The sequence below is a fragment of the Phoenix dactylifera genome, chromosome 9 (assembly GCF_051530095.1).
Source record: "Phoenix dactylifera cultivar Ajwa chromosome 9, Ajwa_hap1_PhDact_Kaust_v1.1, whole genome shotgun sequence".
NCBI lineage: Eukaryota > Viridiplantae > Streptophyta > Magnoliopsida > Arecales > Arecaceae > Phoenix > Phoenix dactylifera.
This window is the reverse complement of record NC_143198.1, coordinates 27,999,046-28,015,233: the sequence shown is the minus strand read 5'-3', so window position 1 is coordinate 28,015,233 and position 16,188 is coordinate 27,999,046. Positions and strand designations below refer to the sequence as shown.

General features: G+C 35.4%; 1 protein-coding gene across 15 annotated transcripts; it reads left to right on the top strand.

Moving 5' to 3' along the window:
- Positions 1 to 3,238: 3,238 nt before the first annotated feature.
- On the top strand, positions 3,239 to 16,129 carry LOC148702556 (plant cysteine oxidase 4-like). 15 transcript variants are annotated; one of them, XM_088704763.1, is made up of 8 exons: positions 3,249 to 3,348; positions 3,907 to 4,100; positions 4,890 to 5,174; positions 6,487 to 6,626; positions 10,064 to 10,227; positions 10,424 to 10,571; positions 15,444 to 15,647; positions 15,751 to 16,129. In XM_088704763.1, the coding sequence occupies exons 3-8, from the start codon at positions 5,158 to 5,160 to the stop codon at positions 15,864 to 15,866; spliced, it is 789 nt and encodes a 262-aa protein (XP_088560889.1). In that variant the 5' UTR covers positions 3,249 to 3,348; positions 3,907 to 4,100; positions 4,890 to 5,157; the 3' UTR covers positions 15,867 to 16,129. The 15 variants fall into 15 exon arrangements, with proteins under 15 accessions (XP_088560895.1, XP_088560884.1, XP_088560887.1 ...); XM_088704764.2 differs by lacking the exon at positions 3,907 to 4,100 and having other exon boundaries at positions 3,287 to 3,348; positions 4,890 to 4,939; positions 5,027 to 5,174; XM_088704759.1 differs by lacking the exon at positions 3,907 to 4,100 and having other exon boundaries at positions 3,252 to 3,348; positions 6,441 to 6,626.
- Positions 16,130 to 16,188: the final 59 nt, after the last annotated feature.

Genomic DNA, 16,188 nt, shown 5'->3' with positions numbered 1-16,188 from the left:
TCGTTTTATAACTGTGGAGGGTAAAAATAATAATATGGATTTATTCCTAACAGATATCCAATCACCGCTCGATAACTTATTCCAACCCATCAAGTCGCTATCCACAAATAGCGTAATCTAAACTGTCGAGGATGGAACCGGCCACCATGGTTGGATGGCAGGATGGGTGGGCGAGATAGGATATCAGATCTCATCTCTCTTTTTTTTCTTTTTTTTTTTTTGCTGAAAGCGGGTGCTTCATACAGTGCGTGTACGAATACACCCAATAAGGTCAAAATACAACAACTCGCGGAGTGCCAATGGCAGCTCCCCTTTTCCCGACCAAAGGGTATACCCCGAGTGGTGGGCCGCGTAGGCAACCACCCAATCGGCCGTCCTATTGGCCTCCCTAAATACATGCTTGGCCTGGATGGCCCCTCCATCTCTTATCATCATCACTATGTCGCAGATCAAGAAGTGGTCTGTGCTTTCACCCCTCGATCCCCTCTGAATTCACCCGATGACAGTGGCCGAGTCGTCCTCCAGAATAATCTAGCTGGCTCTTTTGCCGGTAAAACGTATGCTATCCGTTTAATAAGAACAATTTCTATGAGTAAACCAAATTACACAAATCTGCCGAGTTATACTTTAACAACAAGTTATTACAAAGTAAAGCTTGAATGAACTTTCAAGCAAAGCAACGCATGACTAGCTGATTCATTTACATGAGAAAAGGAAAGGGAAAAGAAGGGAAAATCATAAGAGGCTTTATTTTCTAAGAACTTTAATCTCCCGAGTCCGTTTCACCTTCTTCCATTTCATCATTGATCTCCAAGGTTCGAAATCAGGTGTTCTCCTTAGCTTTTATGGCCTCATATGCTATCTTTGGTTGCTTGTCTTTTAGGTTGAAGATTTTTCTCTTCTTCCCTTTTTTTTCTTCTAAATGAAATAGTTTGAACATAATAAGTATATAGGAAAATAAATGGCTAAATACCTTAAAAAAACTTCTTCAATGGCTCAAAGAAATGAAGAAATAACAGGTCTCATATCCATTATATAGAACATAAGGAGAAAAAAAATTATGTATAAGATATAGACTGTCAAAAAGCTTATAAAAATCATTTTTAGAAACTATAAAATAGATTTTGAAGACTAAAAAGCAAAGGGTCGTTGCATTGGATCTAAAAGGAATGATCAAGAGATAGATAAACAAATGCAAACTTATTTATTTATGAGTTTGTGAATTTGCATGAAGATTTTTTTATATCAGCCTTGATCTTTAACAATTGAAAGATGATTTCATGTCCAATCCAAGAAACTGCATATGGTTATTGGTTATTGGTTTGGTAGTGTTGAATGGGATTTCATGTGGGTGGTGATAGACAGAGGCAACGTAAGCTTGGCCAATAGTGGAAGAGGAAGGACTGCAGTGGAGAAATTAAGAGTGCATGGTGCCTCGAGCATTCAAGCCAATACAATGCATGATACTGATAAGATTTAGGTGCTGGAAGTGGAGAGATGGAGAGAGAGGAGGAGGAGAAGAACATAGGTTCTGCTCTTTCTTGGGCTTTTTCTTTTTTTATTTTCCTCATATAAGCTAAACTTTTTTTCGACCATTTAATTAAATGATTACAGGGTCGAGAAAAAAATTGTTTGCGTATAATATAGTAAAACATATTTTTAACAGGTAGTGAGTCAAGCCTTAGCTAGGTGAGGTTGATCTAAACATGGGAACAACTGGTTAAGCATTTGGGTAATCATATGAGGTAAAAATCAAGTTTCAGTCAGGTAGCCAAAATCCAATCTATGTATAGGCATAATTATTGAACAAACCAAGTGCCTAATATAAATTATTTATCATAAACAACTAGTTTTAGTCTAACAAAAGTCAAATCTGACTAGTTTGACAGATTCAAATAAGTGACATCAAACTTATGCTAATATGCGACGTTAATTTAATAACTGCAGTTGTGAGATCCAGTTAGTTGATATCGACAATTGCTCATAAATGGTAAGATGTTTATCCAGTATATTGTTTGACAATTCTCAAAACTAACTAAAGATGCCAAACTTAAGTTTTTTTTTTTTGAGAGGGATATTAAGCAATTAGGGCTAACATTTAAAATTCAAAAAGGATAAATTAAAATCAAATAAAAAATCACATACAATTATTGATATGCCTAAATATTTCTATTTATTTAATACTTATTGATAGGTGTGCAACGAGCTAAGGCGAGTTAAGTATCAGGCTGCTTAGTTCAATTCAATTTCAGGAGAGTTGCTTAACCATGGCTGGAGCTTGAGCTGAACTTGACATTTTTAGTCCATGCTTAACTCATATAGGCTCGAAATTTTTATGAGCCTAGCTAAGCTTCTTTTTTGTTCTGCATCTCATTCTTGCGTACATTGGGCTCATTTATAAGCTGTGCTATAAAGATTTTATAAAATTGGCTCAGTCGAAGACTGGGATTGAACCAAGTCCAAACCTAGCAATAGTTAAGCTGCCTTGGACTGAGCCAAGTCTAAATATAGCAGTAGTCATTGATTGCCAAATCACAACTACCATTCTTACTAGTTATCAAACAACAGTTTCAGCAACCAATAGTACACCTAACCTAGGTGGAGACACCCAGAATCCTTTGATGCACCACATTACAACTAACAGCAAAGTACGCAATAGTTATGATCATGTCGGATGGATCTACAAGTGCTAGTAAGGGACAACAATCAAATAGCGTCTATTTTTTAACAAAAAAAAGACTTGCTTGGTTCGTGCGAATAGAAGGGCGACAATGCAGTCAACGAAAACATAAAGAAATTTTTTTTTATTTGATTAGAATTTTTAAAGAAAAAAAAGATGAAAATGCAATATTCTCATAAAAATAAAATTTTTATATATATTTTATAAAAAAGAAAAATCTATGAGAGATATGAAAAATCTGTTTTTTTGCCGATTGAAAATTAGGATTTTTTTTTTGTTTTCAAAAATTATTCTTAAGCCATCAAAATTTTTGAAATAATTTTTTTTATTAAAAGTATAATTGATATTTCATATAACTTTTTTTTAGAAAAATAAATGGCCAACCAGTCACTGTGAAATGTTTTACTTTTTTTTATGATTAATCAAATATACAAACTATTTTTTTAAATATTATATTTTAAAAATTAAGTTTTTTTTTAAAAAATTAAAAATTAATTTTTAGAAGAAATATTTTGAAGAGGTAAAAATTTTCGGCAAACCAAAAGAGTAAAGAAAAAAAATCAGCCCATGTGGAGTCACATCATATTCCGCTTGCCCCCACCGACTCTCCGCGACGAGTCTTCCAGTACTCCTTGCCCTGATAGCCTGGACAGTAACCCTAATCCGAGGTACTTCGGAATCTTCTACTCTCTCTTTATCTATTTTGTACGAATTCATTCAAATTTTTATGTGTACGATCTCCTCCGCCTCGATCTCGGTGTTTGATGGTGTTTTTCTCTGTTTTCCGCTGGAAATTGTGAGCTGGTTGTGGTTTTAGATGGGAGGAAGGGTGGAGGAGGGGCGTTGTTGTTTTGGTTTTGGTTTTTGGAGGTTTTCTTTGTGTTCTTGTGCTACTGGGGCTGTCGATCATTTGGGAGTTGTTCTGGAAATTGTTGGTGTTGGGAAGACGGGGAATTTGGAAGTGGGTTTTTATTGGCGAGTTCAGACTTCTTTTAATTGCAAGCGCTTGTGCTTTCTTCTTCTTCTTGTTCTTCATGAGATAATTTTTGAACGAAACGAAGAGGTTCTTTTATTCAAGAACAGGTGGCTTGACATCCCATTTTATTGTTTTAATTCTTTATCTCAAAATTGGCGATTTGACGTCCCATGATATTGTTCTAATGCTTCCTCTGTACAATTAGCATGGCCGGTACAGATTGTGATAGGGATTCTTTTTGTTCGTACAGTTTTATTTCTGTTATGCTATTGTGCTCGCACCAAAATTAAGGCACAAGGAAGACGAATTATTGGATACTACAATTTAACAGAGGGAGAACAAACAGAGGCACCATCTATTGTTTAGTGTGGGGCATTTATTCTCACATGATTCGAACTCACAAGGGGCTGGTTTTCTAGGAGGCGATTACTAATCTGTTTTGAGGTAAAAAAGTTGGTGCATTTAATGAAGATCAGCATCGTATGGGAAAAGAAGGAGAATAAATTCTTGTGATGATATGATTCATTGAAATTAATTTATTGACATATGGCTTTTCCCTTCGAGAATCTTGTTGTACTTGGCAGCAGTTCAGCAGACCATAATCGATAGCTTGACTGTAATTTTAACCCCTCATTTTGTGGTACAACAATGCCCATACTCTTAATCAGGTCTATCATATGAGCAAGCCGTTTGTGAGCAGCTTGTGTTTGGTTAGATATGCAGTCGCTTGGTTCATAGATGAGCTGAGGTTGAGCTTTGTCTAGCTTGTTTAAGATTGCACAGTTAAGCTCAAAATCTATTCAGATAATGTGTGTGTATAACTAATATTATCATATATAAGTTATCATATATAAGTTATTATTTATAAATTAAAATCTATGTTTGTTAATAATTTATTACATAGTAACATAATTGAGGAAAAAGAAGAAGAAATGCTTAAATTATTAGACTGAGATCTGATCGTGGAACTAGATATATACATATACATATGCATACATACATACATACATACATATATATTGATGGGGACCTCAAGATCTTACCAAATCCCTTAAATGAGCTGTTTGTGAACAGCTTCATTTTGGTTTGAAGTTAAATGAGGTGGCTTGAGCTTAGCTCAATTATAGATGGGCCTAGCTAGCTTGAGCTCATCTCATTTACACCTTTTCTCTTACTATGTTCTTACTATGGGGCTATTTTTTGATGATGGTTTTGGATATTTCTATTTTGTAGCATATTTCCTATCAATTGAAGGGAAGGCAGGAGGGGCTTTTCGCATGATGGTCCAATCTCTAATACAAATGCCTTAACAAGCAAAAGAGTCTAGTTTTCATATTGTTGCTCAATTGAAATATGATCTCATTTACTAGGTGGAAGAATGTGATTGTACGATTTTGCCTCCATTAATGGACTGAAGTGAAAATCTTTTGGCGAATCATGGGATTGTTGCCTCAAAAATATTGAACGTAAATTGTGGGGTGATGAAGCTGAACTTAGAACCATGTTACTACGTAGAAGGTAAACTTGAGAAAATCCAACAGCGATGATGTAAGATAGTCATACTATTGCTCAGACCTTATTTATTGAAATTTCCCTTGCATTATAGTTCTTTATAACTCAATATATCTTCTTCTTATCTTGAAATCTTTCAAATGGTTAAACATAACTTAAAGATTGCCTTCACAGCACCTTACCAATGCGATTATATAGCTATAATTGTGGTTCACATTTCTAACAAGCCCTTCCTACCACAATCTTTACGTGGAATTTATTTTTGCACTTTTTCAGACTTCCTTTCACCACTTCCTCTAAGATGTTGTTTTCAACGTTTTAGATCGTGTAGGAACACCTCGTTGTCATTGCCCTGCCCCCATGGCCACCCCATTGAGCATCCCACTAGGTATCCTCCGTCTCTCTCCCCTTCTTCTTTCCTTTATTTCTTTTTTTATTTGTTTGTTTCTTGTTCTTCTTTCTTTACTTTCTTCCTTCTTTCCTTCCTTTCTTTCATTTTTTATACCTTTTTTCTCCTTTTCCTTTTTTCTTCGTTCCTTTCGTTTTCTTCTCTCTTCCTTCTTTTCTTTCCTTTTTCTTCTTCCTTCTTTCTTTTCTTCCTTCTTTCCTTCCTTTCTCTTTTTTTTCTTCTCCTTTCCTTTCTTTACCTTGTTTCTTTCCTTTCTTTCGTCTCTCTTCTTTTTTCCCATGCAGATGTCGGAGTCCCGCTCTCGTCCCGATTCTGTTTTCCTAGAGGAATTGGCCGGGATGCCTCCCGTCCCGCTATGGTTTAAAACAATGGTTGTTTTTAGTAGTTTTCCTAGCAATCTATCGATCTTTGTTCTTTCTCTCCTTTTGCGTTATATTTCCAATTCTATCATGTCAGAGTGATAACTTCTTAATTGTTCTCCATTATGAAAACTGAGAGGACAAAGAAGAAAGAGATATATGCCTATAACTATTACCAACAGGCTGATTTTGTAATTGTGGGATCAACTCTCATTTCCCCTTTGAAACCACCATGCTGGCTTTTGCCTTCAACCATTGGCTAGGATATTCGTTATAACAATCTGTTATTCTGTCTTTATTGCATTGTTTAGGTACATCTTGTGGGGAAGCCTAATAAAATAATATAATAACTACCATGAAGATGTCTTCTCACCATCTTGGTTCACATTACATGATAAACTCTTTCTTGAACTGGTTTCTTTTATGCGATAAACTCTTTCTTTAACTATAAAATTTTTATAGCAGACCAACTTGAAATCTTTGATTGACATACTGTTGTACTAGTTAAGAGATGTATTTGTGGTGAAGGCTTTCTAACTTCCTGCTTCAGTCTGGTTGGATCTGCTGGTTACTTGATCCTGTCCTGCAGTATGCCTGCAATCCAAAGGCTATATGATGCATGTAAAGTATCGTTCTGTCCTAATGGACCAGTATCTACAGAAGCTCTTGAACAAGTTCGCTCTATTTTAGGTGAGGTCAAAAGTTTGTTATCATTATCTATATGATCCTACTTGTCTTGGAACTCAAGTATATATGGCTGTTACAAGGTCTCTCGCTATGTACATATATGTATATGTATATATGTATGTATATACTTATGCGTGCATGCATGTATATGCCATACATGTATGTATTTGTATGTGCGCTTGCATGTGCTTGCACATGCATGACCTTCCCATGGCTCTAACTTTAAGATACAAATACGTATACAAGGATATGAATTGTTGATCATGCTGATGACTTCTATGCAAGAGTTTTGTTTTTATATATCATTACTATCTTCATTTTTTTTCTTTATAAATGTTAGTAGATTGTGAGTTAATAACATAATAACCTGCACGTGTCATGTTAGCTTCATTACTTTAAGTAAATCTGTAGTTTAGAGTGTTTCAAAGGCTTACTGTATATGTTATGGGAGGTAAAATATATTGTTATGCATAATAACAACAAGATGATGCTTAAAGGCCACGTTATGAGTTTCCGGCATCTTTTTTGTTGAACTGAGTTTGATGGCATGGGCGTGTGAAATATGTAATAAAGATTCAAAAATTCTGATAAGAAGTAATGGAGATTCAAAACTCTGATAAGAAAAGGGCCTCTAATCTGTTTTAAACTCAGGATGGAGAGATTAAAGAGCACGGATGATAGAAAGCTGTAAAAAGGAAATGAAGCATGTAATAGTAGAAGGAATAATCTGCTAGCTTCTATCTTTTACCAGGGGGACTGCACTAATTCTGGATCCTGGCTTTTGTGTCTTGATCTGACCCCTTATTCTTGAAAGCTCTCCACTGCAGCTGGGTCAGTGATCTTTTTATTTAATTAAGGATAACCTTGTTATATCATTGTCACATTGTTTACTTGGCACTCACTTGGCATTTTTTGAGTTTTTCTTTTTGTAATAATATTTATCATTGTTTCTGCTAACCTGAAATCACTATTTCACCCATATGACTGATGACACCACTAAAAAATAAGTGGGTTTGCTGTTTAGTAGTCTGCACATGCATTTCCTAGGAGTTTTCTCTTCCGGAGAGAATGATTCTCTGGTCTGCTCATTTGTGCTCCTGCATCCACTCCCTATACAAGCAACTTTGTCTAAATTGAGTTGAATGAAAAAGAGGGATTAATAAAATTTGACCTATTGTTTTGAAATAAGATGATAAAAATATGTGATATATATATCTATAATTGACTCTTCTATCATCTATTGGAGTTAACTTTCTTTTAATTATTTTGCTCTTTCTTTATGTCTAGGTTGATCTTGAGTATTGTCCTATGCTTGAGGAGAAGGCTGATGTATAATAAGATTACTATTGGTTATTAAATTTTTAGGTCTTTATTAGCAACTCGATGTACATAGTCGATATCTCAATTTGTTTGGTGATTGTGCTGAGATATATGAATAATCTTTTGATTATCTCGACAACTCCTAATTTTAGAGTGATGGAAGCAATTTATAAGGAGTGTGAGTATAAACATTTGATTATTCTATTAATCCTATTGCTTGGGTTAGTGGAAATTCTTTAATAATTATTGGAGCACAGTTGTTGAATAGCCTAGGCAACCCTAGGTGATGGACCCTTAGGCTACAGCCCAGCGATAAAGTTTGTATGAAATATATAAAATTATCTATACCTTGATATATTTCAATAAATTATTAAAACATGCATTATCCTTAATGGACTATCCAAATCACATGAACCAAAGATACATTATTAACAGTCAGCGCATAAGTTTTACTTAAGATATAATACCTTAACAAGACACTATTTGATTCTAAACTTAAAGAAATCCCATAAAGAACATTACAAATAATGCAGAAGTGCTTGAAGAAATAAAAATGAGAACTTTGCAAACCAATATTATCTTGGACAAAATGAACTGAGCCACACATATATATATATATATTGAGAGAGAAACTGAACCACATATAGATTATCAGTAAAAATAGCATGGAATTCATGACCAAGCATTAACATAGAACTCATAGTAAGAAAAAATATCAAACCAATTAGCACCAGCAGACCATTAGATCTCAAAAATAATCTGGGAGGAAATCCCACAAAAAATGAGAGAAATGGAGCGGAATCTTAAGAACAACTTAAAATGTCAAATTAAGAAGGGGGCGGGCGATCATTGTGGAGGATTTGAGGGAGCTCGAAATGCTGGCGGCTCTATCCTCAAAGATCTAGAGAGGAGATGATGGATGGGGAAAGGAGAGCACAGGGATGCTTGGAAGAGAGGAGGAGAGAAGAAGGGAGGAGGGGAGGCTGGAGACAAAGATGCTTGCATCGAAGGAACTGGGGCTTGGGGAGAACGGTATGGAAGAGGGAGCGGGAGGAAGGGGGCAGAGAATGAAAAAAGGATTGGAGGAAGAAGGAGAAAGAGAGGAGATAGAAAAGGGGGAAGAACACATACTCCCTCCATGCCCTAGAAGGGATGAGAGAGCAAAGAGAGCACTCTCATTTTTGTTCTCTTCTGCCTTTCTGGATTGACCCATCATCCAATTGGACCCTATTGGCTTGACCCAGTTTTGGCTAAGTTGGGTGAGTGCCCATCTAAACTGGGCAAATTGGGTGTCGCCCTAGGCGTGCACCTAGGAACTCAGCCGGTGGGCCTCACCTAAATGTTGGAGGGCAGGCTAGGTGCCTAGCCACCTAGATGATCGCCTATGACAACTATGGGTTGAAGTTTATGGAGGAGATTAGTTTCACCCTAAAAGTTGATAGTTATTTAATTTTTTTGAAGATTCTCCGAACTATATAACCAACCATTTTGACGATCAAGAAAGGTATTCAGCTTAGTTCTAGTTGTCCAAATGACTTTTCAAGTGAGCACAAATTGTCAATGTTCCCAGTTTTATATGCTGTGCTATCGTGGTAGTCATCTCAGTGGATGGCTATAGATGAAATGAAAATAGCAAATTGATGTGCATTTCATAATATCTTGATATTGTCCTTGTAGATGTATGTGTTGAAGATGCAAAGTAACTTGAGATGCTCATGCAATGTTGAAATGGCCATTATTTTGTTATGCAGGTGGGATAGTTTTGGATTGTTGGGTGATCTGGTGTTTTTTTTTCCTTCAGACTTAATCACCTTATCTGGGCCACAAGAACACATATATCGTTCTTATGGGAATGTATGGTTATAATCTGATCACATTGATGAGATCTTATGGCTTATGTTTATGCTTATTTTGTTTATACTATTTTTGCAAATATTGTATCAATTAACAATTATCTGTCTCTAGCAGCATGATATAGCATTATTTTTTTTAATATGATGTAAGCATATCAATTTTTGCATTTAAGATATCATGCATGAGTAAACACTTGCATAATTTGCTATAAAATAGATGACTTTTGCATGGAGGTCTTATATTTTTCTGACATTTCAATCTTTCAGATGAGATCAAGCCATCTGATGTGGGTCTTGAACAAGAGGCACAGGCAGTACGAACATGGAAAGGCTCTGCGCGTGGTTTAAATGGGAAAAAAGGGCGTAATGGAAGCAACCAATATTTGCCTTCAATCAAATATTTGCATATACATGAATGTGAAAGCTTCTCTGTAAGCCTCATAATAGCTTCGTATCACTAAATTTTTGTGCAGTTGTTTTTGGATTCCCAGAATTTTTAAACTTATTGCTAACCTTATTTATTTTGTCTGCTATTTGATGGATTGAAATGAAGATTTATTTTTTGAATACAAGTTATATCCTGGTGATCGTAATTGATGTATTCAAGTGTTCTAAACATGTATGCAGATCGGTATATTTTGCATGCCACCTTCATCCATTATTCCACTGCATAATCACCCTGGAATGACCGTTCTGAGCAAGCTTCTGTATGGTTCGTTGCATGTTAAATCATATGATTGGATAGATATAGACGGTCCCATTGATCCAACAAAAGGTGTGTTTGGTCATTTTCATTGAATCAGGCTTTTTTTTGTGTTACATGTATTTATTACATAATGTTTGTATGTATATATAATTAAATCAGGTTTTTTTTTTAATGCATACACACACATTTATTCTAATATCTGGTAATCTATAAATGTTACTATGAGTTATGCACTCATTCAGTAAAAGTGAAAAGTATTTTGAATTTTCTTTCTGATAATTTAGGTGGAGTTATCTACCTGGAAAGCCTGTCCATTTCTAGAGTAACCTATGTGGTTTTAAGTGTTGTTAGGAAATTGCTGAGGATGCCTACAAATACAAGAAATGTCTGATTTTGCATGAAGAAACTGTATTCATATCTTGTTTACAATTGCTGATAATATGACAATAAATATGTAAATCAGACAAAAAGGGAAAGTTAGTGGCTTCATATGTCGGCATATGACCTGCTCATAGAAATACTTAATTAGTTATCTGAGGGGAATGAATGCTAGTAGTGCTTCTGCATTTTATGTTGAGGCCTAACCCATAGAGGTACTCAAATTGGATTAGAAATCAATTTCTAGGTTTCATTGTAAACCTAATTGGTTACTTCCAATTTATAAATCAATAGTTAAAATCGCACTCAAAGGCCAGGCATTTCCCATTGATATAGGAATTTCTGTACCAGAAAAAATGGTATCTTCTATTATAGCCCCTCTAGGATGTAGATCTTTTCTCATCATCCCCATGGTGTATGAGACAAATGTATGCATTTCGATTAGGGTTGTATTCAGGCATGTGTAGATCTATGAATAGAAGATGTTGTGCGAGTATCTATAGGACCTAATTATCAACATATTTTCCAAGAACGTTGAAAATTTGTTGAGAGTAACTCTTGTGTCAGTCATTCCATTCCTCTAATCAGCCATCTATAGCAATCATAGCTACAACTCTAGCTTAATTTTTCCCTCATAATTGTTGTACCTCACAAGTCACATTCATTTGCTGACTAACAACATCTCAACCTTTAACGACCAAAGCATTATAAATACTAGTCATCTTGTCCGAGGGAAAAAACAACCCGATTCTTTGGTCTTAAGAATGTTGGTTTTAAGATCGAGTGATTGCCCTTCTTCGATCCTTACTGCCCAACCAAAGAGTAGGCAGCTAATATGTTCCACTTATTGAATAAGGTCTATGTTCGGTCCGTCACCTCTGGATGCTGAAGGAATCCTTGGGATGATCTTGTAGTCCCTATAGGGTGGAGACGATAAGGTTGGTCTATGTATTTTCCTTCCTTCGGCCACACTTCGCTCAAAGGGTTGAAGGGAGATAGTATATCATGCTATTTGCAAGGTCCAAGTTGATCCTCTTCCCCAAGGATCCCAAATAATAACAGGATGTAGGGTGGAGATGGTGGAGCACTGCAAGGAGGATCAAATAGTGGCCAGCTACTTTTTCAGAGTGAAGAAACTTGCTAGAGGCATATGCATGTTTCAAATATGGAAGCCTGCTGGTGAAGAGGATATTTTCATGAGCTTGGGCAAGTTACTTTCAGAGAAAGTAAAGATCATCATGAGGATGCTCATAAGAGTAATCTTCTCTAAATCTGGTGAAATAAAGATTGATCAGAGCTTTGGATTCTCTTACATAATAAGCACCAAGAACTTGAATATGATTGGATATTTAGCATTAAAAGAGTTCATTCTATAGTATGAATATATAGAGATGTATCATCATCAAAGGTTAGGTGACAAGAACCTTTACAGATGACCAAGCAAGAGGAGTTGCATGTCTCATGATCATATGATTTGTTCTAGGGCACATAGCACTAAAATGGCTATAATGATCTCCTTTTTGTGTGAAAACTTGTTTTTGTAGTAAGAAATATTTCTTATCATAGCTGTTAAAGCATGTTTTGCAATTTGATTAGCATGGGGGCATATCAGCTGCCTGGAATCTTGTTGTTGTGGTGCAAAATATTTCTGATCATAGGTGTTAAAGCGTGGTTTGTAATTTGATAAGTATGGGGATTGCATCTGGAATAATGAGAAAACCAATTGGAAAATTGAGCGCTAACAGTGTGTCAGTATGGAAAAAAGGGGCATCCATAGAAAGTTGGATATCTTATTTTTCCATCTATCCAACAAATGAAAGAACACATGGCCTCTAGTTTTATGTTTAATTGTTTTGAAGTGGCAAATATTAGTTTTCTCGTGACAGGAAGGTGGAAGAAAATTCTTCTTTTGTATTGGAGAGAATGGAGTTTAGCTTTCGAATTGAAGATGGCTTAGGAAAGTATGCTCTGAAGAAGGATTACAGATGACATATAAGGGTTAACTGAACATGTATGGACCTTCTTAGGCATTAGGGCATAATAAGAATGGAGTGCCTTTTGTTTTAGAAGTGGTTTCTTATGCTTTTGAAGTGGGTATGAATGATGAGTTACTGTAGATAGGATACCATTTACAGTAAGCCTAAATCGCTTATACAGCTCACCAGAGGGAGCCCCCCTTCCAAAGAGTAATGATAGTCTATGTTCATACTGCTACACCCAACTATGCATAGAAGGTTAGCCTAAATTGCTTAGGCCCTATTTGGTAGAGCTGTTGGCAGTAGAGCTTTCAAAAGTAGAACTTTATGAGGTAGGGCTTTTATAAAAAGCTATTTGCTGTTTGCTAACTATATTTCTCAAGTGGTGTGAGACTTTAATATATGTTTGGTAAACAAACTGAGAAAGTACTTTTGGTATGACAAAATGACCATAAAAGACATTGCATAGTATTATACAACACAACATAATAAAATATAATATGTATTAATACATAAATATATAATATGGTATAATCTTACTATAATGTAATATAATATTATTATAATATAGTAATATAATATTATATACTATAGCATAATAATATAACATAATTTGATATTATATAACATAATATATTAATGTATTATGATATAATGTAATATAATATAATATTTATAGTATATTAAATAATAAAGGTATAAAATATTATAATTATTATCATTATATATTATTATTATTATTATTTTATAATTATTATATTTTATCATGGGTTTTTTGGTGCAAAAAGAAAAAAATTATAACTCAAAACAGCTTTCCGACGGGGCCTAAAAATATTTTTTTGGACAAGCTCCAAAATGGAGCTTCCCCCAAAAAGCTATTTTTAACTTTCTGGCAAAGCTAAAACAACTTTCCGATTTTTTTACCAAACACCTTTATTCCATTCAAAAGTGCTTTTGAAGGGCCAAAAAGTGCTTTCTAGCCCTCCAAAAGCTCTACCAAACGGCGTCTTACTCAACTCACCAGAGGGAGTCCATTGTGCCAAAAGATAGTGTTGATAGACAGTTGAAAGGCAACAAGAATAATAAAGGGTAGATTTGGCAATTAAATACTGCATTGAAGGGAGCATTTATTTGCGCTGAATTTTTTAGCATGGGTGATTATACGGTGGGAAAGAGTTGGATACTGAATTTAGCATAGGAATAATTTTCAACAAACTTTGTGGAAAATTTCAGTAGATACTGGAATGTTGCTGCTCCCTTTGATTGTTGGTGACTAGGGCTTTTAATGGGCTGAGTTTTAGCTGAGCAAATTTTAAATTTTTTATAGGCCAAGTCCATGAAAATATAAAATCAGGCCTGTGGGCTGGCACTTCAGCAGCCAGATAAGTTATGGAAAGTACAAACAATTCACTATGCTGGTACATGGGGAAGTGAAGCTTATGTACCCTAAAGGATTACACATTGAAGCAGCATATGCTATTAACTTTATTTAACCAATTAACCACTTGTAATCATTTGAAAAGACACGTCATGCAATAAAATGAGTTCCATGAACAAAAAGTGCATTGCTGTGGAAGGGCATGCATACTGGAAATTTAAACAAGGAATAAACTCTCAAATATGTGAACATGATGGGCATGTTGTGGTTCATATGCATGATTAATTCTTCTTGCCATGGCAAAATGAAAAGGATCATCGTCATGATCATTGGCATGCGATTTTCTTCCACACTAAGATGATTTTTTGTGGTAGTATGTGATCTTTGTCATTGATGGCATTACGGAGATTGCATCACAAGATTTCTTTTCCCACCGAGCGTAGATTAGAGGTGGAGAAACATCTATACTGATAGCATGTGAGGCAATGCTACTTCATACCAGTAAATTCTTGATGCCCAATAATTTGTTCCTTGAAAAAGATGAAATGGATTAGTTTGGTGTAGTGTTTTACTGTGAATATATGTATAGGGTAATGAGACATATTTGTTTTGTAGGTCATATAAGGTAATGAGACCTATTTACTTCGTAGGTCACAGTTGTATGACTTAAAGGTGCTTCGTTGTAAGTTTGTTGGGAGTGTTTGAAGATATAAACTAATCATACCTTGACACTTTGGAGAAATTGAAGCATCAAGGTGAGGATGCACAAATATTAAAAAGGGAACTGAGAAGGCAAAACTTAAAAAAGAAATTCGAAGAACCACATGTCCACCATGAATAAAATTTTCCCAATTTATGGTATTGAATGTTGCATCGTGCATAACATCACTTTCTTGTATCAGATTGGGTGGGGTTCAAAGAATGTGCGCATGAAGCAAAGATTCCATGCACCTAGAATTTGTATTTAAATATAGTTATATTGAACTGATTTTTCCTTGGCATCACGTTGAGTCCTGTCCCATTTTGGTCAAAAAAAAAAAAAAAAAACGCTTGAGTCATGCAAATAATGACTTTTTATCTTTTGTTTCTCTATTGTTCCATTGGTACATGATACTAGATTTCTTAGTAAAGATCTGTTCTATATGGCAATATGGCTTAGCAAAAGGAAAAATGTTTTAACCTTGTACATGCTTTTGTGTGAATTTTCAGCTAGACCAGCAAAGCTTGTTAGAGATGGTGAAATGTCTGCACCCTGTGGGACAACAATCCTATACCCCACTAGTGGTGGCAATATTCACTGTTTCAAAGCTATAACTCCTTGTGCTCTCTTTGACATCTTATCTCCCCCTTATTCATCAGAAAATGGACGACATTGCTCTTATTTCCGGAAGTCTGCAAGAAAGGATCAATCTGGTAAAATAGTGTTACTTAAACTCGTATCCTCACCTTTAAGTTGCTAGTGTCTACGATAAACAGAAAATCTTATTACCCTTGCTTCATCTGACCTTTGTTTTAGGTTTTTCACCAAGCGGAATAAAGGCCTCTGAAGTGACTTGGTTGGAAGAGTATCAGCCTCCTGACGGCTTTGTTATCAGGAGAGGGTTGTACAAGGGCCCTGAGATCACTGCTTGAGGGTTTTAGTTTGGTGTATCATACCATCAATCAGATTGGCTTTTGTTACCAGGAAACATGAGCTGAGAACCTTGCTGCTAGCTGTTACACGATTTTTCAAAAGTAACAGGAATAATTAGGGTTGCTGATATGTAGCTTGGAGTTGGTCTGTGCATGTTAATATGTATTTCTGGTATTATTGACCTCACCTTTAGACTAATGGAAGAATGAAATTCTCTTTATGATAACGGAAAGAAGTGCAGCTTCCACTGCTGTTTCTATCATTTAATTTGCAGGAATCCATTGTGATCTGCTATTTGATCCTCCCCAGTTTGAAATGACA